Source organism: Clytia hemisphaerica, unplaced genomic scaffold (genome assembly GCF_902728285.1).
Source record: "Clytia hemisphaerica strain Z4C2 unplaced genomic scaffold, Clytia hemisphaerica genome assembly, whole genome shotgun sequence".
NCBI lineage: Eukaryota > Metazoa > Cnidaria > Hydrozoa > Leptothecata > Clytiidae > Clytia > Clytia hemisphaerica.
The window spans coordinates 345,852-368,585 of NW_027104146.1; the positions used below are offsets into that span (position 1 = coordinate 345,852).

A 22,734-nucleotide genomic window follows, 5' to 3' on the forward strand; every position below is an offset into this window, starting at 1 on the left:
GTCATTTTCTGATGGTAGACTTTAGTCCCTTCAAACAAATATCCAAGCATATTTTATGTTTTATCTGTCTTTGTTATATTTACTTTTCTGTATTACTATGTCTAAAAGAAAAGAGACAAGATAAAAAAGTTCCTCGTAAGGTAGCTTTTTGCGGGGGTATGGGCAAAGTAGGTAAGCAAGTCTGCGACCACAGTCAGATGCGACCCGAAGACTTTTCTTTCGATAGCTAGCTACCCGAGGGTAGGGGAGGGCGCCACTCTTTCTCCATGAATTGCTCCACTAGCCTTGACCCTTCTCTTAATTGCTAAGCAGAGAGACATCAAGTACCATTTTGAGAATCTTTGGTATGACCCGGCTGGGGGTTAAACAAATAACTTTGCGCATCACAGCCGGATGCTCTACCACTGCACTAGGGCCGCATCATGGGGCAAAACAGGGCAAAAAAAAGATTAGAAAAGGTTCGCTTGCAGGCTAAAAGGACAATATTTTCTGCAAATTTCTCAGTCCTTTTTTCCAATCTAAATTATTATTATAATTTTGACAAAGGTCACAACAGAAAAGAAAGGGCAATTTTTAAAGGATCTCAAGATGTGGAACTTCCAAAGGGTGAAGAGATCTTTAGAAAATATTACCATAATTTTCCCATTGTTTTTTTTTAGAAAAACGTTCAAATAATATACTTACAATAATTAGTACATAAAAAACATTTGTGATAATTCAAAAACAGAAAAATACTAAAATTCATTTTGATAAATATCTACACCTTTGATATAAATGTGCTTTATGTGATCCTACCAATTTTTACCAAGGCTAAATATACCCTTCAAAACAAAATGGACCCTGCCAATATAAATACGAAACATATGGACCACAAAATCTGGCTTTAAAGATTCTATCTGAAATCAATCAAGAGCAAAAAAGGTTGCATAAAAATTCTTGTTTATGTTGAACTTTTTAAGGTTCAATAGCATTACAAATGAAATATCCACTTTTCAGAAAACTCCAATCAAAGATTTTACTTGGCCGGGATTGAAAAACTTGGTCCAGGGTATATAAAGGTTAGTGGACTGGACATGATTTTACAGTAAAATGCATTTTCTCTAAACACCCCAATGCCAAAATTCTTTCAAAAAGAAAAATTATACACCAAAGTCATCCGGGACCACCATTTACAGTTGAAAAAATGACCTTTAGAAATCATCTTTCAGATATCAACAAGGTTACTTTTCTCTTATTTCAATAAAGGTAAACCAGTTCATGATGCTGGTGCTTATCTCAAAAAAAGGCACTCTAATATACTATGGATCATGAGATTTCTTGTTGCATCTTCAACTCATCGGAGTATCATAGATAAGGTCGTTGTTTTTAGAAGAATACTAAATACTAGTGTTGCAACTAGGTTTTATGAATTTGAACGAAAATCATAATTATTTTGTGGTGTTGACCAAAGCTCTCTTACTAGTAAGACGGAAATCGCGTGTTTGCATCTCAACTGAGCAGATTTCTGTCGACAGACAGAAAAGTTGCAACACTGTGAATAAGCTAATACTGAATAAAGACTTCACCACAATATTCCATTCTTCAGATATCTATAAGGTCATTGGTTTTCCTTCTCTTCTTTTCTGTTCGTGGTAGACGACCTTCTTGGTGCGCACTGTAAACCTGTTGAAATGGACATTGGAAGATATTACTGGGTGAAACGTTCCTTGACCAAGTCAGTGATATAATCTCTATGACATCTCTGTAAACCTCTTAAATGAGATTGAGAGTTTTAGATATTGAAAGATATTACTGGGTGATAAGTCCCTTGACCAAGTCCGTGATATAATCTCTATGATTAGCATAAAGGTTCCTATTATAATTATTCTTTGTGTTCATTCAAAAGAAATTTAACTCTATCTATCGATAAAAAGCCGAATATATCAACGAACTTACATCATTTAGAAACCTGTTGATAGCTTCAGTATAACCTTGACATTGCCATGTTTCATTGTGTGTACCTGACTCAAAGGTTTCCATTCGCTTCATGTCAGACTCTGACGTCTAAAATGAAAATTAAACTTTTAATGAGAAGAAAACATTGGGCCATTCCATTAAATTTCCACACAAACCTTTTTCAAGTCAAAAAATATTTCTTGGAAATGCGTGGGTACCCCTCTGGAAGATGGCAAAATTTGCAAAAAGACCCTTAAAAAATTTCATTTTGTACCTTAAAGTGACGGTGGACGAACTAAAATGAGCCTTATTTACCCCCTCAAAATTGCAAAACTATCTTTTATCACCCCTGGAAAAATGAAAAAAACATTCTTTTAGACACCCTGGAAGTTCTGCTCAAGTTACCCTGGAAATGTTCGTCCATTCCCCTGTATGGATATAAAATAGAATGGCCCCATTCATGAACTTGCATGCTATATTGGAGGAAGACTTGGTGGTTTATCTCAAAGGGCCTAGACACGAGAAAAGAGGGTGCTCTATAAGCAAGTGCTTTTATAGGATAGGACTAAAGAACTAGAGAATTTCTTTTGAGGAAAGTGAAAACTTCAGGAGTTCTAGTGTTGCTTCATCTTTATTTATTCAACGAGGAGCTGCTTGAGTAGAGGTTTTCAGAGGCAATAGACTTTTGACTTTGGTTAAGTGTTAAACAGTCGAATAATCGAGTCTCCTTTTTACGGACGAAATATTTAAAAGTAGAATATAAATTAAGAGTAGAGATGGGTTTTTAGAGTGTTAAAATGAAAATAAGGCTTTAATTTAGTATTCATCTCTTACATTATAAAGTTTGAGCATGTGATTTGGAGGGACCAATTGATCAGATAATCCAGAAAGGAATAAAGTTGGTGTCGTTATAAGCCTTACTCGGTTTATTGATAGAAACTGAAAACAAGAAGATAAAAACAATCGATGATATATCGGTGATATAAACAATAGGCTCAGTGAACAAGACAAAAATTTAGCTTTGATAATTGAATAATGGCATCAGTAACAAAATTTCTGGTCCTTCGTGTAGATTAATAATTAACAGTCATACCAAGTAGCTTTTAAGCAAGTAGAAAAACATACCTTATTCTTATAACACCATTCAGGAAGCCCCTTCAAATATTTGAAAAGATATTTCGAAATTTCTGGGATGCTTGTAAAAGTATTTTCAACAATCACCGCAAAAAGGAAATTGGTATATTGTTCTAAGGCAGCAATATTAAAAGCTACAGCACCACCAAGAGATCTACCATACAAAATCAACTTCTGATGGTCAATGTCTGGCCTGCTTAACAAATACTCTAATGATGCAACACCATCTAATTCAAAACCTAAAAAAAAAACAGAAAATATGTTTATCAAAATGTTATTTAGCATCTATCAATACAAAATATTGGAAAACACTCAGGAAACCAAAAAGAAATTATTGCTAGTTTCATATGAATTCTTAATAGGTTAACCCTAAAACAATAGGAAGTCCCCACATACTCAAATGAATTTGATAAAAGACATCTGAGGAAAGAATTTAAAATGGAAAATCTAACTCATCCATAAGCAATACCTTTTTCACTGGGCGATCCTTCACTTTTCCCATAACCGCGGTATTCCAGTAAAAAAACATTACTCCCAGTATATGTATACAACAGGAAAGCATTTGATAACCGATGCCCAATGTTTCCTGCATTACCGTGGTACATAACTATAGTTGGTGCTATTGATAGTCTATTACTTGGTTGCTTCAAAAATATTGCATTTAGCGATACACTATCACGAGTTTGAATATGTAAATTTTCATAAGGGACTCCTAGAAGTCTTGGCGATTGCACATATATCCGTGAATTTTCTGGTTGATCAGGAAAATATAATAACGCATCTTGATAATGATAAAAAGCACCAACAAAAGCGCAAGTTAACAATAACATTGTTGCTATACCCCCATACAACCAGAACAAAAGAAAAACTAATAATAAGCCAATACTACATGCTTTCCAAAAGCGTATAATCAAAATAATAACCAAACGACCAATAAGTTGTATTGTTTTGAATCCAGTCTTTGAATGCAGGGATTCTGGATCTATAAGATCCTCCATATTGTAGGCTTGTTGTTGTTTTTGTGGTAATTGTCTTTATTTTGTTCTAGAAAAGAAGATTAGAGTTACTGTTAGTGCCAGTCAGGCTCTTAATTTTAAGTTTATTTGATTTATCTTTTGTTCTGTAGCGTTTTTTTGTAAATCCATTTAGAAGGGAATTTTGTATGTATAACGTTTATAATTGTCACTTAATTAATATTACTTAATGTCTCATGTGTATCAGTTTACGTCAATTGTATTGTGAATTGTAAAGCATTTTAGTATTGCTAGTCTATTTGTTATTATTATTACCATGATAGTTCTATGTTATGTTCTAAAACTTCAGTAAAGTAATGTTTGTCAGTGGGTTGTTTTTGCAGTTCAAATTACTGAGAATAAAACTCAAGAAAAGTAATAACACAAAGCAGTATAAGATAAAATATAAGAATATCTTATAGTATAATTTTAATTTCTAAATTATGGTCGACTTATATTTAAAAAACATTTAGGGATACCAAAGAAAAACTTAAAAGTATATAACTCAAAGAAAGACTATCTGAGTCATGAAAGAGAACCAAGCATCTTTAAAAAACGTAGATTTTACTTTTTTTGTTCATTATTTTGCTTGTAACAACATTATTATAATGTCAGTGAGTGTGTCTTACTATTCCTGCATTAATAACAATAACATGCATGTCTAATTTGTCATCCTTTTAACCATAAGGCGCAATCTTCTCATTAAACAAAGTAGAATCATTTACTATGGGGTGTGGAGGCTGTAATGTGTATTTCTTTTTTAGATTTGTTGTTCTTTTTAGCAAATGCAAGAATTGTAATGTTGAAGCCCTCGTGTATGTGAAGAAAAGAGGAAACATAATGGCAGCAAAGTAGTGTATCCACATGTGCATATAGCTGACCCATTAGCTTCTCAAATAAAATATATAACACTAAACCGGATTTTTATCTAAATATAACCTGCCGTGGTAGTTATTCATTCCGAATTTCTTAACAAAATATCTAGCTTGAAAGCAAGATTGCTCAGTGCTCATCTAAAGAAATAATCTACCTTTTCAGGATGCAATTATCATTTTGAATAAAATTTTTTAATTTAAAATAGTTTCGCTTTACACAAACTCAAAAGGTCTATTCAAAGCTGACTTGCCAACGTAGTAGGATACAATACCATTTTGAATCCAAAAAATAGCAGCAATGACTCTAATGATTTTTATTCCTATTCTAAGGGACGTTGTGCTCTGAGAGAAATTTCAGCGCATTTTGGCAGAAATGAGGTTTGACGGTTACAAATTTTTAGAGAAGAGCAGATTGCGATGGAGAGCGCTGAAATTTGGCATAGAGACCCTTGAGAATAACTCTATTGGCCTTCCAATAGTTTCAAATTCAAAAAATAACTGCTCTCCCCCACAAGAGCCCAACTTGTCATTTTGGCCGAAATGAGGTTTGACGGTTACAAATATTTAGAGGAAGCACACTGCGACGGAGAGCACTGAAATTTGGCACACACACCCTTGAGAATAAACTCTATTGGCTTCCAATAGTTTCCAATTCTAAAAGTAATCACAGGAACTTCAAAAAGCAAATTTGAGAATATCAAAGGTCAACGTAGAATATCAAACCAACTTCAACTTAATAAAAGGTCTAGCTATACCAAAAAAACTAGCTACTAGTCGCTGTGGAAACTGGTGGAAACCCTCTAAACTACTGTAATGTCAACATCCCTTTTGCCTTCTGATTTCGGCATCCTTTTTTGAGATTGGAATAATATATAGGAAGGTCTGGATCACTAATAAACAAAAGAAACTTTCCTCCCTGATAGCTTTACAAAAATAGTTTTCCATCAGCAATTTTGACCTTCAAATTTTATTCCTATCTCCCAGACCTCATCAATTGAACTTGTTGAACCAATCAAACAATCAAACTAATCGAACTTCATCAAACAATTAAGTTCCTTTAAAAAAATTAATCGAACTCTAAGATTTAAAAAAAAATGTGAGTATTCGATTTTAAAGTTTGATCAATAGATTGCGGTTTGATCAGTTCGATAACCCAATTTTGTTCGACAAGTTTGTGCCGCTCCACCACCATATATTAGCTTCTTCTCAATGCTAAATTCGAAATGTAAATTGGGAAATTACTTCCTATATCTGATTACACACTTTTCTTGTATCCTTTAAACACCAGACAGAGACGGTTTATTGGAGCAGTTTATTGGAGCGTAGTATTTCGTGGCCGCAGGCAAAATCGCAACAAAGGGCAAAATGGTGATCGCGTGCCACAGTAAAGTTTTTGCAAGTGAGGGAAGATACAAGGATTTAATATCATCGAACTAGTAATTGAACTTTTTACTGACCGAGCAAACTAATTGAACTCATTGCTTCTGAAATTGTGAGTGTTTGATTAGGTTCAATTAATTTTATTAATCAAACTTTAATCGTTTGATGGAGTTTGATTAGTTTGATTGTTGGATTAGTTTGACAAGCTTGATTGATCGGGTCTGGTATCTCTAAAGAAGAGGGTGTCGAAATTAGAAGAGGGATGTCAAAATTAGACCAACTTACAGTATATATATCTACAATCGATAGTCGACTCTTTAAGACACATCTACTTACTGAAAGTAATTTTTCTTCAAAGCTTTTCTCAAAAGTGAAATCAGCATTAAAAATCTGAATTTTTGAAGACACACATAGCTTCAGACGATGTCAACAATGTTATAGAACCTATTTTTGTAATACAACAATTGAATTTCATCGAACTAATCAAACGATAACTGTTCGATTAATGAACCAAATCGAACAGTAATCGGACTTTACCGGAAATTACTGTTCGATTATAGTTCCAATAACAATATATATAATTGTACTTCGATTTGCGAAGCGTCTTTACGTCACACAGAACAAAAGAAAATAGCAAAAGAACAAAGGAATTACCCACAGCTATCATTTCGCAACCATGGGGAATCGCAATTTTACGGAAATGGGAATCCTCATATCGAATAAAGCACCTTCTGAAAATTTCATTCTTCCCCATAAATGCGAAAATGAAAAACGAAGAAACTTTTATTTTCTACTGTAATTGTCTTTTTAATCTGCCATGAAATGTTATAAAATTCCTTATTGAATGACACGTTCTCCTACTACAGTAAAGAGGTTTAAAAAATGCTGTAGAAAAAAGAAACTGTGAAAATCGATTACAAAACTTACATCACAACCACGGAGTGCTGACTTTTAGTTTTAATGACTTGCTCTCACTTGTTTGGTTGCCGTAATAAAAAGAAAGTCATTATTGTGACCTTTGAACATGCTTTAAATTGAGGTTCTTCCACTGACTGGCTGTTTGTTTTACGGGGCGGGCGCCAACTACTTCTGCCCCACCCTGATGGCGCATTTGTGGCCACCCTGAGAACGAGTGGTGGTTGAGGTCTACGGAATTGAAATCCAACGCATCGAACAGTTATCAAACACAATCGAACTTTACCGGGATTGGTAATCAAACAGCTATCGTTCAATTAGTACGATGAAATTCAATTAGTTCGATTGTTCGACAGTCTATACTTAAACTCCTATATCAGGATTACAGGATTTGGAGTGCGGTCGATTTTACTTTCGTTTTCAGTGGTTTCACTTTCGATTTCAAGCCAACATCTTAGCAACAGGGTGCTAACCCATAGTTGGGTTTGTGCAAAAAAAAAAAAAAAAAAATAGAAAATTTTCCAAATCCCCTATTTCAATTGAACCATTAAAAAATGAAACTTTTCCATGTTTCACTTTTTTGCACCAATTCTTCAAAATGAAAATATTAAAGAGTTAAAGTTCTTCTTTTATTCAACAGCCCATCACAATGTGCCATATAAACAAAACTCAACATCCTTACAAAAGTTGTCTTTTTGATTTCCCAAACATTTGTCTTAAGCGTTCACTTCCACAATAATTTATGTCATTGCAGTTTCGGTCAGTCCACAGTCGGGTTCAACATATACGCGTGTTTTTATTCACGTGACCGAAGTGCCTACTAAAACAATCCGGGGGTAGGTAAGTGGCAAAGCAACACAGCAGAATATTCGTAAACTAAAGAAAATATCTTTTGGCATTGACAATTATAATATATCACATTATATTTCCTCAATTCAAAAATCAAAAATTCATTTTGCATTCACGAAAAATAAAAAAAGAATTAATATTACATACTAAGGCGCCCCCGTTTTTTACTCTTGTCTAATTTCCAATCTTGGAACACGCCCGTCCGCCCAATATCCACCCAATCAGCTTAAATTCACTTTAATTGTCCTTTGACTTTCAAAAAATAGTATTTAAAACTATGATGAATTTAAATTGCAAAAAAGAAAGTTTGATACTTCATTAGTGAAATATTCAATAAATTCCTAGTTTCAATTTTTAGTGGGCGTTTTTCTAGCGCTTCGTTTATTGCGCAATTTTTGCGTCACACAAACTTTCTTGGCCGCTTGTTATAATTATGCATTGCCAAATTTGGTTCTCCATTGTCAAGTCAGTATCGATCATGGTGACGTCACCTAAGCATAAAAAAGAAAGGATTTCGTCAGTTTTATGCATATATTAATTTGCGAGATATTCTATTCGCCGCGCGAGCGCACTTTTCGTAGACTAGTCGGAATACTTTCTTTTACTCGCGGGATTGATGGTAACTTTTCATCTTCATTATTTTTAAAATGAAGCACAGCCGAAAAAAAACGAAACTTCAGAAAGTTGCGTATTTCCAGTGAGTAAACGATTCTGACAATTAACAAAATTGATGATGATGATTTTTTTTCGGTCAGGCAAATGTCTTGTATTGGGGGTTCTAGTCTTGACCACTAAGCCTACGTGAGATTGAAGCGTTTGGGTAAACGAGACAAAACTCAAAAAAAGCTGGTGTTTTGAAGTACTTCCGTGCAATTGAAATATCGCTGTTTGTGACGCACTGTTCAATGATTTCTTATGGCACTTTGTTGACAATCTAACTCTCACATCAAATTCCCACTTTCTTCAGTAAATTGAAGATGAGAAAAAAACCTAAGCCTTTTATGATATAACTGATTGAAACAAATATATGAAGGGTGGAATTTTACAGCCGCTCTTCGTGCAAGGCACTGAGAGGCTATGGGTATCAAAAAGAAGGACCGTGTGAAATGCAGCAATCTCATTGTTGGAAACTTGATAAACTGCGAAGGAGCGCCAGGAAGCAATCAGTTTATAAGAGACCACTTTCGTTTTTGTTGCAGATTTTGATATATAAATTTCTCCCACAAGGATTACTTGTCAATGTGTTGTGTCAACTCGCCAGTATTGTATTGTTGTAAAGGGAAAGATAAAAGAGGTAAGTCTAGCCTAGTTTCTAATCCTGATGTAGGATTTTAAGCTTAGACTGTTTGATGGTTCGAACTGACATCTTCTGGGATAGCTATCAATCGGGTTGGCAAACGATATCATCCACCAGGATGCAACCTCTCTTATTTTCCCCATATTTTCTACTTTCCTATCTTCTATCCTGATTTTCTGACTTTCTCTAGTGTTTCTAACTGTTTTCTAAGTATTTTTCTGAAATTTTCCCGTACCGGTGAAATAGGTCTCCGACCCCGGCTCGAACCACCAAATCAGTCCTGGCAATTCGGGTCGGCATACGGCAAATGCCGAGGCAAAAGCTGACGTAAATTGGTTTATAGTGTGTTTGCGTCGGCAAAAAAAATGCCGAGGCAAAATTTTTCAAAAGACTTTTACTAAAAATGATAACTGTCGAAACAATCGAAGAACTACAAAATCAATTATAGATCTCCAGCTGTCTGCTTTTTTAAACACAATTTTAAATTTTAAATTGGGGAAAATGCTGAGGCAGAATCCTATTCTGCCGAGGCAAACAGCAAATTTAGCCATTTGCTTCGGCAAAAAAATGCCAAGGCCAAAATAATTGAATTGCCAGGGCTGCAAATGCAAGCAATCTTGGTTTACAAACCCAATGACTAACCGCTAGCGCCAACGAGACACAGCAGAATGCTGTCATTCACAAATACTTATAGTGTGTAATTTACAGACCTTTATTAAGAAAGCTCCCAACCCTACCGGTGCCCCAACAAGGATCCCTACGGAATCCTAAGTTAGGTCACAGGGTACGGATGCCCCTAAGAAGGCCTTCGGCCTTATATTGTGACTCTCGAGCTCCAACCCTAACCCTAGCCTAACTGATAATAACCGTACCCCCATCTAGCAGGGAGGTCGTCAGTAGTACGACACTTTCTAGTCCGACAGTAAAAATGTCCGACGTTGGATTTGACGAATGCGTCAACTTACTTTTTTGTCAATATTCCGACAACAATTTTGTCCGACAACGAGTCAAAAAAAACATATGAAAAACGAAATATGAATCGGAGGCACATCTTTATAAAAATCCAACGTTCCGGATTTTGAGGTTAGGCCCCTAAACCAGACTTTTAAATTTTGGGAAGCTTGTTAGGATAGGCTTTCAAGAGTCAAGAAATTGGATTTAGCTGTTTTTACGACCCTTCTTTAGTGATTTACAACCCTGGTTGGTCCTTTATTTCTAATTATGTCAAAATGCCGCCAAAATGATCTTTTATTAATATTATCTCTGTGAAAAACCCTTATTCAACATTCGACACTCTAAAATCTTTCGTTTTCGGACAAAAGTGACGTCATAAAAAAAGTCTTCCAAATTGTAAATTTATTTTAAAGATTCGGACTATTTCACTGTCGGACTAGATAGTGTCGGACTAGTGACATGCACCCGTGGCCCGTCTAGGTCCGTAGATTGAAAAATTTCACTTGCATCCTGCTCCTGGTGGATGATATCGTCTTCCAACCTATCATCTCAAAACCTATCAAAACACAAATACTAAGAGTAACAGAATCATTTATCCCACCTTCAATCTGTCAATACTTTCGTATAGCATGTAGTGTAGCATATCCAATAAGTTTTCAGGGCTGTTGTGGTGTGCCATTTTGGATTTTGGATTTCAGCAAAATTTGTAGTGTAGGAAGGCCCTTACAAAATCGTAGAAAAACATTAGTAGTGTGAAGCAGGTTTTAAGACTGGCGAGTGTGCGAGTTGTTCGACTAACCGCCAAGCTTTGTTGACCTATTATACCAGAGTAACTCGCCAAGCCTGCGTAAACAATGAGTTTTTCTCCTTTCGAAGCGTTTCGACAGGACAACAGAATTCGACAAGAACTCCATCGCCAGGGTATCTTTTTGGGCATCATTTTCTCTGTTCGTTCATTAAGTTATCTTTAGGTATGCCTACAATGCCACTAAGAGAAAGATATTATGAAAATATGGAAGATAGAAGAAAATCAAGAAGTAGAAGTATTATCGAAAAAGCATATGAAAAGCCATATCAACTAAGATCAAGTCACAAATATCCAGCTACAAGATCCAGCAAAAGATTGAGAAGAGGTTCCTCTGGTACAAGAACTTCTCGATATTCAGATGAAAAATGCATTAGATCAAAGGTTGGTATTTAAGTCTTATGTTTTGTTGTTTGATGTTTACTCCAGCTTTTTCTGATTTCCATGGTCCTTTCCAATAGCAAACATCCTGATCTGGAGTAAAGAAAAAGGAAGAAGAACTTCACCGTCTTCCTGTTTATGATTTTCCACCATTTTTTCATTCACATCATAGCAAAAGGTTCAATCTCAAAACAAAAATGCTTTTCCTGTCATTCCTGTATTTTTTGATGGGATTAACAGTTAGGGGACTCGTCCATATTCATTTAACAATGCATAACGTCGAATCGACGTTATCCTCTGAGCCCCGCCCCCACCCCTTCTCCCCCCACAGGTACAGATATTGGCAAGCGATGTATGCCAAAAGTTGTCATATTTTCATCAATGTTTTCCCGTCGCAAAGTCTGTACTTGGTTGTACCCATGCGTGTATGTGTTCTTTTAACTAATGACCTTTATTTAAAAAGAAATTAAAAGCTCCATCCACTTGGCGCTAGGTCCTTGCCGTGCTTTAGGCGTACCACCTTCTTTGCCCACTTGTGCGATGTGGTTAGCTCGATCACACAAACAATGAAAATATGAAGTAAAGTTATCATAGCCAGTTACATCAAAATGCCTCGAAAATGTCAATATGAAAATTGCGTAATCAGAGAACATATGTCTCGCTCATTATAAAAAGGCCGAGACAAACTTTCAATAATTGGATTGTAACATCGAGTTAAGTCTCTTTTGTTAAGTCACCAGGGGGTAAATAAAACAGACCTTGATACATTTATCGTTCCTTTCAACTTGACGATTCGTTTAAAACTCAGCCTCCTAAATATTTGGGGTAGGTAAAATATCTACAAAGAAATTCATACTTTTCCAACCCGGCGAATCTTTAAAAAAGAAGCAAACAATAAAATATAATTACCCTTTCCAAATAAACCTCTTCGGTGGCGAGCGTGGTCTACTCTGACGTAATTGTAAAATTTATGTGATGGGAGTTTGACATAGTAATGTAATGTTGTTTGGGGAATTATGAAGTTCTCTGGAATTTCGATTGCATTTATTGTCTTTTTTTTTTGCATCCTTTTCCGTGATTACTTTTATTTATATTTTTAAAGACAGGTAAGAAGGAATATTGATGTAACTGACAGTGTAGCTCTAAAGCTCTAAAACAGCATCTAATAACATGAAAACCAGAATATGATTCTTCAATGGGAATCAAAACTATAAAGTGCACTTACAAACATCAATTTGTCAGATCTAACAAAATTTATAACAGCACTGTCATCATTGACAATAAAACAAACAATATTCTGTCAAGAGCCTTGTAAACATTCCAACAACTTCCATCGAAATGATCTATCACAGCTCAGTCTACCATTTTAGCGCGGTCCGAGGATTGAGCAGAGAACTCTCGCAGAGCGCCCGAGCTCCCGTGCGGCGCGCACCGCGGGGATGGAAAACTTCAATCTGTCAATCATTTTCTCAAGCGAAGAGTGCGCGAAGCGATTCTAGCTTTACGATAGTGCCGCGGATCATCAATGGATAGTATTCAATTATCATTATCCCTTTATTTTCATTCCTAGAACTTTTGCAAAAAAAAGGAAAAATAGAAAAGTTGTATTTTTTACTGCTCTATTCACATACTGAATTTGAAAGATCTTCTATGTGGCGTTTTTTTTGCAAACTTCAAAAAACTGATTTTTGTCCCGCCTTTGCGGGATTTTAGCCCAAGTGCTTGAGTGCAGCATAGGGTACAAAGTCCAAATATGCGTTTCCCGTAATTTTTGTATGAAGAGTTAGGTCTATACTGACTGATGTCAAGCTTAACTTTTGAAAACCCCCCACCCCCTCACAACATCAATTTGATGTTTTGCATTGTCAAATGAATATGGACGGCTCCCCTTAGTCACACTAGGTGGCAATCACAAATATCTTTGTTTCACCGCCCGACCGACTCTCGAAAATTGAGTAGAATTGAGTCGGTGAGTCGGTAAATTTGTCAGACTTTTTCTGTCAATGATGTTTCCTTTGTTCAAAATTTTTATTATTGCCAATTTTTTGCGAGCGATTTCTAGCGCATTCGCAGCATTTTGACTTTGTTTATCATTACATGCGCCATTTTGGGTCGGAGAGGTCACACTGTTCAAAGGTCTTGATTTGAAACCACCCATAACACGTGGTTGTTTTGGCTGCTGACTGGCTGGCAGTTTCCTTTAAGAATACACTCCAAAAGGGATGATGGATGATGAAAACCCGAAAATTTTTTCGACCGACCGACCAACCGACTCACTTTTTAGGCCCAACGAGGACGCGAAATGAAGATATTTGTGATTGTAGCCCTACAAGGCAGGATCTGTTCAGTCAGTAACAATCAACTAATTTGTACAGTATGTTCAGTGCCTTATAAACACAGAAATTTCATAATGGTAGCCTATCTATCTATCTATCTATATATTTCATACTAAAAGGTCCTAGGACCCATTATCCGTACATTTGTTTGTTTGAAAAAATGAAATATGAATAAATAAATCAGAATAAAAATGAAATGTTAAGAGCAATAAAAACCCCTAAATTAAAAAAACTCTTTGCTGCAACAAGGTGAAATGAGTGTATTGTATTCACAATTTTGTATACAACCTTATGTATATGTAACCTTGCTACAGTAAATGTTGGATTCTGAAATAGGGCACAGATTAATTTTGATGAATTTTTTATCAATTTATCAATTTAAGGGTTTTTTCATACTTAAAGCTTCTGGAATTTACTCTTTACAGTAGCTCTAAAACATCTAAAATTACAATAAAGTTTAGAATGTTCTAATTTGAACATCGATGTCCCTATAAGGACATCAAAATGGTGACTTGTCTAGACAGTATCCTTATTGGGACAGTGTCCTAATTAGTCAAATGTTCCTGACTGCTGTTTGAGCGCTAAAAAACAAAATGAACCTTTTGCAAGACAGAATGCCATTTTGACTCAATTAATCAACGGTAAAAGCAATATCATAAGTTGGTCTAATGTCGACATTCCCTCTTCTAATTTCAACACCCTTCTTTAGAGATAGGAATAATAGGAAGGTTGGAATCGCTGATGGAAACTTTCTTTCCTTGGCAATCAGAGTGGAAAAAACTTTTTTCTATTAGTGATCCCAACCTTCCTAATACTCCTATCTCTAAAAAAGGGTGTCAAAATTAGAAGAGGGGTGTCGGCATTAAACCGAAACTTTCAATCTTCATAACTTCTGATAGGAACATTTTGAAGTATGTTCATGCTCTTTCCGCTTGGACCATCAGATTTTGATTATTTCTGAAAATATGAATCTAATTGAGGACGTCATCTGGCAGGTGGGCATGTGCCATAATTTGGTGATACTCTTTAAAATTAAGTTTTCTCTAAGCATAATCTGTGCCAATTATCCATTCCTTTGTCACCATCTGAAGTTTTCTTATATTTTTAAGTGCTAACAGACTTCAACTACAGTGGATCTCTTAAGTTTGAAAGAAAGTAGAAATCTCTGTTGACAAGACTTTAACCTTTAATTTAGTCAATTTTGAGGATAAGAATTCTGAATCTGAATGTTAATGTAGGAAAATTCATGATCATATTCTAAAAATACAGTGTCCTTTGCTGTCTTTGGTCCTTTAGTGTTTTTCCACCAAAAGAATTTCTTGATTTCAAAATTGCGCTTGGAGAACATGAATTGAGCTAATAGCCAATGTGGAATCATGTCAGTGAGTTTCCTATTGTTCTCTCACACTATCTCACAAGTTTACGCATACATTTAACAAATTAATGTATGTATGTAAAGCTCCTTCTTTCCACTTGCCTTAAGTAGGGAAAATTGGCCATGTTTAATCATTCACGCAACTAATCAAAAAACATATATGCATTTTTCGTATTATCAGACATGAGAATGCCTGTGTTAGTGTTGCATGTCATTGTGTGGTCTATGTATTCTACTATATAATACAGAAGAGAAGCCAACATGATAGTCGGAGAAGCACAGACAGAAAAACATCAAGAGATCTAAGCTGCAGTAGGACATCCCATTCCACATCTTGCAATAACAACAACAACAACAACACTCAAAGACGATGTAGCAAAAAATCTTCACCAACCCGACATGATTCAACATCCTCCAAGATAAAAAATGACGAGGAGGGACATCTTGTTTATAGAGTGGGAGATCGCCTCCACGAACGCAGATGTACTTAAATACCTTTTAGTTTGTTCGCTTCCCAAAACCATGCTATGCACACAATCTAATCTCAGGTTTAGTTTAACATCAACAATAAAACGAGTTAGATGACTAATACTAGTCCCCAATGACCCTCTGACAAGAGGAATCACTCTATTGGCAGCAAAATACAAGTTGAAAAACCTGTCACTAATTTGCTTGGTCTGAATTGAACTTCATTTAAAGGTGACAGTGACCAATAGGGGTTTGGATCTCAAATGGGTGGAATCTGGGCGCTTCTTTTTTGGATATATTTTTATTGTGTTTTCCTTCTTTATTTCAGATAAAATATACGGCCTTCTAGGAGAGGGAACATTTGGAAAGGTTTTGGAATGTCACGATCGGTAAGCATCATGATTTGTTATTTCCTTCTCAGAAATTTTATAAATGGATATTAAGACTTCAGGCATCTTCTTATTTTTTTAATAGGGGTTGCATCTTCGGTGGGGGGGGCTCAATTTGATTGATGTGAGATTTGTCTTTTACATAAAATGCTCACTTTCAGCATAACCACTTGTCCAAATTTGCTGAAACTTTGGCTACAAGCTTGTATTACCAATACCTAACACTTGTCAATAGCATTTTTTCCAATCACTACAGTATCCTAGGGCTGTTTAGGCAAAAAAGGGCAATTCTGGGCCGGTCTGCAAAATACACAATACAAACATGTGAAAAAAATTTACCCTCTGCCCCAAAAGTTCATGTCACTAGGAGTTTCCTAACAAAATTTTATCAAAAAAAGTTAGGCAGGAGGTCCTTTTTTCGGTATTTTGCAACAATGATGACGCCTCTCCCCCAAGATGCTTAAAGGGTTAATCTAAGTAGTAATTGTTGAAAAACCATTTGACAAACTATATTGAACTATGCAGATTATTTTCTTAATTCTACAATTATTCTAACTTTTTTTTGTAGAAAACACGATCGACAGGTAGCAATAAAAATTATAAAAAATAAAAAGAAATATAGAGAAGCTGCCAAACTTGAAATTGAAGTGTTCAAGCAACTAAGAAAAAATGATCCTGATGGAAAACAGTAAGTCCTGTCCATTTTTTTTTTTTTTCTTCCCCATGTTTTTTATTATTTCTCAAGTTTTAACATCTTTAATGGGGTAAATTCAGAAGAATGTATACTTACTGTATTACTTCTATTAAACGCCCCAGATATTATGTCCCTCCTAGAGGGGAGGCATTTATTTGAGGGGATGCTTATTGAAAAAAAATTTTCCAGTAAGGGGCATTTAATAAATTTGATAAAGGAGAGGGGACCTTTATTCAAAGTAATAGGGTTAGTAGTAACAGAAGTGTTACCATTTATTCTACTAGGTTGTCTTTGTTACAAATTGACCCAATTTTCACTCAACTATAATAACCAATAAGTATTTTGTGATAATTTCAAGTCTGTTGAATACATGACCAGTTTTTTGTAGAGGATTGATTGATTGATTGATTGATTCTTTTTTTCTAGCAATTGTATCAAATGTTATGGAACTTTTCGCCATGGTGGTCATGTTTGTTTAATATTTCCAAAACTTGGGAAAAGTGTCTTTGAATTTATGGTAGGTTAACTTCACTTACTTACATAGTTTGAATATATTTTTTTGTTTAACACTAAAGCATACTGCACAGTTCCGTTTCTGAAGCTTTGTTGTCACTTGAGCATGGGCGGCATTTCTCTGTAAACCCTAAGGAATCGTTACTGGTTAATTTTTGCATAGAGATTTATTTATATTCAATGATAATGTTAATGGGGCATAATGTAATCATTTCCTAAAGAAAATCAAATCCCCATGTTCTAAATAAATTTCTATACAATAGAAACAAGTAAGAAGCTTTGATTTAATGTTTTGAATTTTTAAAAACATCTTGTTTACAATTTCTTTAGAAAGACAATGACTACCAACCATACACATTGAAACAAGTGCAGCATATAGCATATCAACTTCTCGATTCTGTCTGTTGTAAGTTTTCTTCAAGGCTTGCATCTAAATCTTTCTCTTGAAAGTATTACATTTCAATACGTTTAGTGTTCGTTTTTTTCAAGTAGCTATCATTCCATCAATTAGGAGTGCTAGTTTTTAAATAATTTGCAATTGATTTTGAAAACCTGAAAACTATAACAGTACTTTTAATTTTGGTAATAAGAATTTTACAAAATTGCTGAAAGTTATTATGTTTATTTTTTCAGTTCTCCACAAGATCAAATTGACACATACAGATTTGAAACCAGAAAATATGTTATTCGTAAATTCATCTTCACGGTCTATATGGAGTGAAAATGCTGTAAGTAGGGGATGATAGAATTTGAAACAATTACCAAGCTTCGAGATTAGTGTGAAAATAATGTGGGCTTGGTGTCACCTAATCATCCCTATTCAAAATCTACCGAGTTTTTTTGTTTTTTTATGCATTCTTAGCCTAAAAAAGTAAAAGTCATTTTTAGTAAAAAAAATAAGATTTTTGTTTGTTTTACGAACCTTGATTAAGACCTATGGGAGAAGGCGAATGGTCATTGAGACTTGGAGGGATAGTGTTCTCAACATCAAGATACTAGATAGTAGACAATACTTCATTTCCTGCAAACCTCTGAAAAAATCTTCAATTGAAATATTTTTCTTCTTTCTTCAGCGTCAAAATATAAAGATTTTAGACCATTGTGATGTACAACTGATCGATTTCGGCTCCGCAACTTTTGAACACGAGCATCACTCAAGAATTGTTTCTACGAGGCATTACAGAGCTCCTGAAGTCATACTAGGTAGGTTCATACAGTCTCACAGTACACTTTTTTTATAAGCAAGTGTCTGCCTCTTGGTCAGGCTCAAGCATGCTTAAGCTTTCAAAACATCCAGGCATAGCATATGCTTATTATATGCTTATAAATTATTATGCTCTTGATTCACCCAACCCAATTTTTTATAAAATTTTGCTAACACTCGATTCAAATTAGGAAATCTGCAAATCTGAGCCTTTGTATGCTTTTAAGCGTTATGCTTATAATAAATATATGTATGTGATTATCATATTACAGACTTGTGGCTTTAAATTTTTCCTGATGCTTTCTTTCCCAAAACTTGAAAATAGTGTTATTTGTATTAGACTGGGTTAGCCTGGTTTTTACTTAATCTTATGTATGAACATGGGAATTGAAGTCATTCTCTTTTATTATCGACCGATGTCGAGCTTTATGCAAGCTAATGGTGTTTGATTTTAAGATATTACCATTATCACAGGTTCAATCATATGCGAACGTACTACCATTCCAAACATTCTTTCTACCCTTCTTTAGAATTGGGTTGGTCTTATCCTTGTGATGTGTGGAGTTGCGGATGTATCATCTTTGAATTATACACCGGTGATGCCCTTTTTCGTGTAAGTTCCTTCATACAGGAGACGTTAGATTGTATTTATTTTCAAATTTAATTCTTATTTCGAAATCTAGTTCTATCTATCTCTAATTTTCTTAGATTTGTATCGTGAGAAATTGTCTTAGTTCTACTCGGTCAAATTGGGTGGTTGGGCTTTTCCAGAAAAATATTTAATATGGGGGGGTGGAGAATATTAACTTTTTTTGGAAATTTACAATCGAAATTACCCCTAAACAAAGCAAGTTTACCCCCCCCCCCGGACAAGGCAAATTTTGTAGATTTTTCACTACCCCCCGGTAGTTCGATTGCAAAGATTGAGTGAAAATTATGTGACAAAAATCACACACAGTATTGCACAGTACTTAAAGCAGGGGGGGTCAAGCCGTTAGTACAAGACATCATGCCGGTTAGTACCGTGGTGGTATACCTACAAAATTTTCAAAAATCAGTTAGTACTTGATGGTACTAAGTGACTGCTAGGGTGGTGTCAAGTAAAAAATCTAGGAAAACAGTTAATACAAATGAATACTAAGTGCTACTTTTTTACCTTTTCTAGAAAAATATTAAAAATAAAATCCATGGATGGTTTTCCAAAAACTAAGAAGTTGATTGCATAATCCTAAGGATGCCTACAATTTTAAAATCCAAGACACAATTATTTTGGTTTTACTTTTTTCTTTTAGTTTCACGGCGTGTATGGGAGTTCATATATTTTGAAATCGTATAATGTAGTTTATAAAACAATTTATATGAAACTTACAAATAGTAATGACGCTGAAATTGTCCTTTTTATCTGTTTAGATTTGATAAGCTAAGTTAAATCTGTAGAACATTGAAGCTACTATTTTCTTGACTTAGATCGATTTTGAAATTGTAAAAGTTCGTAATCTTGTTCTTTATAAATCATGAAAAAGTATTTTTTTCTGCCTTGATTGAACGCTACATATTATGTTTATGTTTTTGGTTTACGGTGTTTCATTATTGTATCAATTGAGAAGTACTTCGTTATTTGAAACTCTTGTACATATATCGCTGTACAGCGTTGTGTTAAAATAAAATTTTTGATTCATTTTAATTCATCTACCAAATCAATAACTGTTTCAAAACAATTTTGGGAACATGGTTTGACAAAAAGTAAATATCACACTCTCGTTTGATAGGTTTTAAGGGGTGGTCCTTAGTGAATTTCCTTTGAAATCACTTAGTATATTTCATACTAACTGTCAAAGGGTGGTGGTGTGGCCTCTTTCCTCCAAAGAATCACTTAGTAGGCATGATGTCTTGTACTAACTGCTTGACCCCCCCCCCTGCTTAAAGTGTTAAAAAGGTTAAGATGATTTGACCCTTTGTTATTTGTAACGTTTTCCTGACTTTTCAAAGAGAAAATAGGATTTGTTGGTCAGAGACCAACAAAAAGTATTAAATTCTAAAAATGAAACATAAATATTTTTACAATACAAATCATCTATCCACAGACATGTGTTTCGTCCTTCCCAGGACTCATCAGTGCGGCTCGGGTAAGCGTGCATAGACTGACTGTTGTCACCAGAGTGCTCAGAGCACTAAGTGTTGAGCTTCGCATAATCGCTTGTGGTGAACGGAGAAGCAGAGCTTGCTCCTCAAAACAAATCATACATTTTTCTGTTCCTCTTTTAGACGCACGATAATTTGGAACACTTAGCCATGATGGAGAGAATATTAGGGAAATTACCAAAGAAAATGATGAAAGCTTCTGAGTGAGTGAATCTCATGTAATTTTACGTTTACGTGAAGGCCGACATCTTCTTCCATTTACTTACACAGCATATTTAAACAAAAGGAAAAGAACAGCTCTCTCCCTTTTCGGGAGAATATGAAACATTATGAGAAATTCTATTGTTTTTGTTTCGTCAGCATAGAGAAATATTATAAACATCGAGTCTAAGGCAAATACGTACATGCGGTTTCTCAACGGATTCATTATGCTTAATTTCCATACTAAAAATTACAGTCTTGTCGTTTTATTGATTTTTGTCATATCTATGTAAATTTTTATTCTTGTCCGTATAAAAGTTTTGGGGTACTGTAATTTATAAGGTCATGAGCTGTTTTTCTAATTTTGTCGTTTATTTTCTCGATTTTTTTTCAGTAAACAAAAATACTTTCGTGACGGAGTATTGGATTGGGATGAGAAGGACCATAACGGACAATTTGTCAAAACGAACTGTGTTCCATTGAGAGTAAGTTTTTCAAATCCTTAACTGCTCTTTTTGCTTTTTTTTGCAAGAGAAACCTTTTTTCAATAGACTTGCTTCGATTTACTTTAAGGGACTGCGTAAGATATTACCTTTTTAGAAATTTTCAATAACACGTTTTTTATAAGAACAGACCTTATAATGTAAGAACATAAGACTGTAAAATGACCAAAATTAACACGAACAAGTTTTAAGAACATTTTCTTATAATTTCTTAGGAAATCGCACAAAATATGGTGAAGATGATAACATTTTAAAAACATTTTTAGGCTTAACATTTTCATTTTCTAGAAGAATCTAACCCTGATCAAATACAATATACAGTGAATGTTTTGTAGTATCGTTGGGTTTTCAAATTGATCATGAAAAAGCGAAAATATCCAGTTTTCCTTCAGTTGGAGTCAATTGTATAAAATCTCTATTTTTTTTCTCAGGAGACGTTTAACTCGGACGACCGCCGTGCTACAGAAGAGCTTTATCATCTTGTCGACCGTCTATTAACTTACACACCTGAAGATCGGCTGACGGCAAAAGAAGCTCTCTCTCATCCGTTCTTCAGTGAGGATATCTCTGCAAGAAAGAAGTGATATCACGTTTTTTATTCACAAGAAAAATATTTTCGAATCACTTTTGTTGTAAAGAATTGTAAATACAGTATAGTATGCCTCCCATTCAATTTCTTTTATAGTTGAGTAGCTCACATGCAGAGTACACGTTTTTTTTTTTTATAAGAACACCTAAGATTTGGCTGAGCCTGGATGTGCTTATTTTTTTAGCAATTTTCAGCCTAAAATGTTCTTAAATGCGTTCTTAATTTTTCAGACTACTCTAAATCGATAATATGATACAAAATAAAGAGCACTTTAATTTGGCACAATTTGGACAATATTTGACTCTCGACTTTTGAAGATCCACCCCTAAATTCGGTTAAAACTGCTTAAAAAGAGGAAAAAATTGTAGTTTCTTGTCATTTTTTTCCAAACTGAGGCTGGGCATGTTCTTAACATGTTCTTAATTTTTCGACGAATTTCAGCCTATATGTTCTTATAAACTAGGTTCTAATAAAAAAAAAACGTGTACCTTGGTAGAAGATTTTCTATAGCTTTGTGGGTTTTGCAGACCTTGCATAAGTGCAACATTCTTGTACGGTTCAGGTCGAAATAAAACTACAGTTTACTTTCGCTAATTCGAACTAGAGCGGGAAATTTTATTTGTTCGAATTACAGAGAGACTTGAATTATAGAAAGTATTTTAAGAAGGTTTCTCCTGTACGGGAACTGGAATTAAGTTCGAACTATCTAGAAAGATTCGTCAAATGTTAAAGACTTTTCACAAAAAAATTTTCTTTCACTTGAAGTGGTCTGACGGTACTTT

General features: G+C 34.8%; 2 protein-coding genes across 2 annotated transcripts; one reads left to right on the forward strand and one right to left on the reverse strand.

Moving 5' to 3' along the window:
- Window positions 1-634: 634 nt before the first annotated feature.
- LOC136813834 (protein ABHD13-like) lies at window positions 635-4,144 on the reverse strand. The gene is made up of 5 exons (XM_067070321.1): window positions 3,539-4,144; window positions 3,061-3,308; window positions 2,770-2,874; window positions 1,936-2,043; window positions 635-1,662 (listed from the first exon to the last, which is right to left on the reverse strand). The coding sequence occupies exons 1-5, from the start codon at window positions 4,065-4,067 to the stop codon at window positions 1,582-1,584; spliced, it is 1,071 nt and encodes a 356-aa protein (XP_066926422.1). The 5' UTR covers window positions 4,068-4,144; the 3' UTR covers window positions 635-1,581.
- A 7,101-nt stretch (window positions 4,145-11,245) lies between these two features.
- On the forward strand, window positions 11,246-22,032 carry LOC136813835 (dual specificity protein kinase CLK2-like). The gene is made up of 12 exons (XM_067070322.1): window positions 11,246-11,541; window positions 15,498-15,732; window positions 16,046-16,106; window positions 16,675-16,794; window positions 17,227-17,317; window positions 17,644-17,719; window positions 17,947-18,041; window positions 18,387-18,516; window positions 19,048-19,130; window positions 20,783-20,862; window positions 21,255-21,345; window positions 21,795-22,032. The coding sequence occupies exons 1-12, from the start codon at window positions 11,326-11,328 to the stop codon at window positions 21,945-21,947; spliced, it is 1,431 nt and encodes a 476-aa protein (XP_066926423.1). The 5' UTR covers window positions 11,246-11,325; the 3' UTR covers window positions 21,948-22,032.
- The last annotated feature ends 702 nt before the right edge of the window (window positions 22,033-22,734 follow it).

Excerpts from the sequence above, each read along its gene's own strand:
- LOC136813835 (XM_067070322.1), top strand. The coding sequence starts at position 11,326 with ATGCCTACAATGCCACTAAGAGAAAGATATTATGAAAATATGGAAGAT. Across the intron at positions 17,720-17,946 it reads ACTTCTCGATTCTGTCTGTT|TTCTCCACAAGATCAAATTG; the intron begins GTAAGTTTTCTT and ends TTATTTTTTCAG. Across the intron at positions 18,042-18,386 it reads CTATATGGAGTGAAAATGCT|CGTCAAAATATAAAGATTTT; the intron begins GTAAGTAGGGGA and ends TTCTTTCTTCAG.
- LOC136813834 (XM_067070321.1), bottom strand. The coding sequence starts at position 4,067 with ATGGAGGATCTTATAGATCCAGAATCCCTGCATTCAAAGACTGGATTC. Across the intron at positions 2,044-2,769 it reads ACATGCTCAAACTTTATAAT|ACGTCAGAGTCTGACATGAA; the intron begins GTAAGAGATGAA and ends TTTTCATTTTAG. Across the intron at positions 1,663-1,935 it reads TCAACAGGTTTCTAAATGAT|GTTTACAGTGCGCACCAAGA; the intron begins GTAAGTTCGTTG and ends CCATTTCAACAG.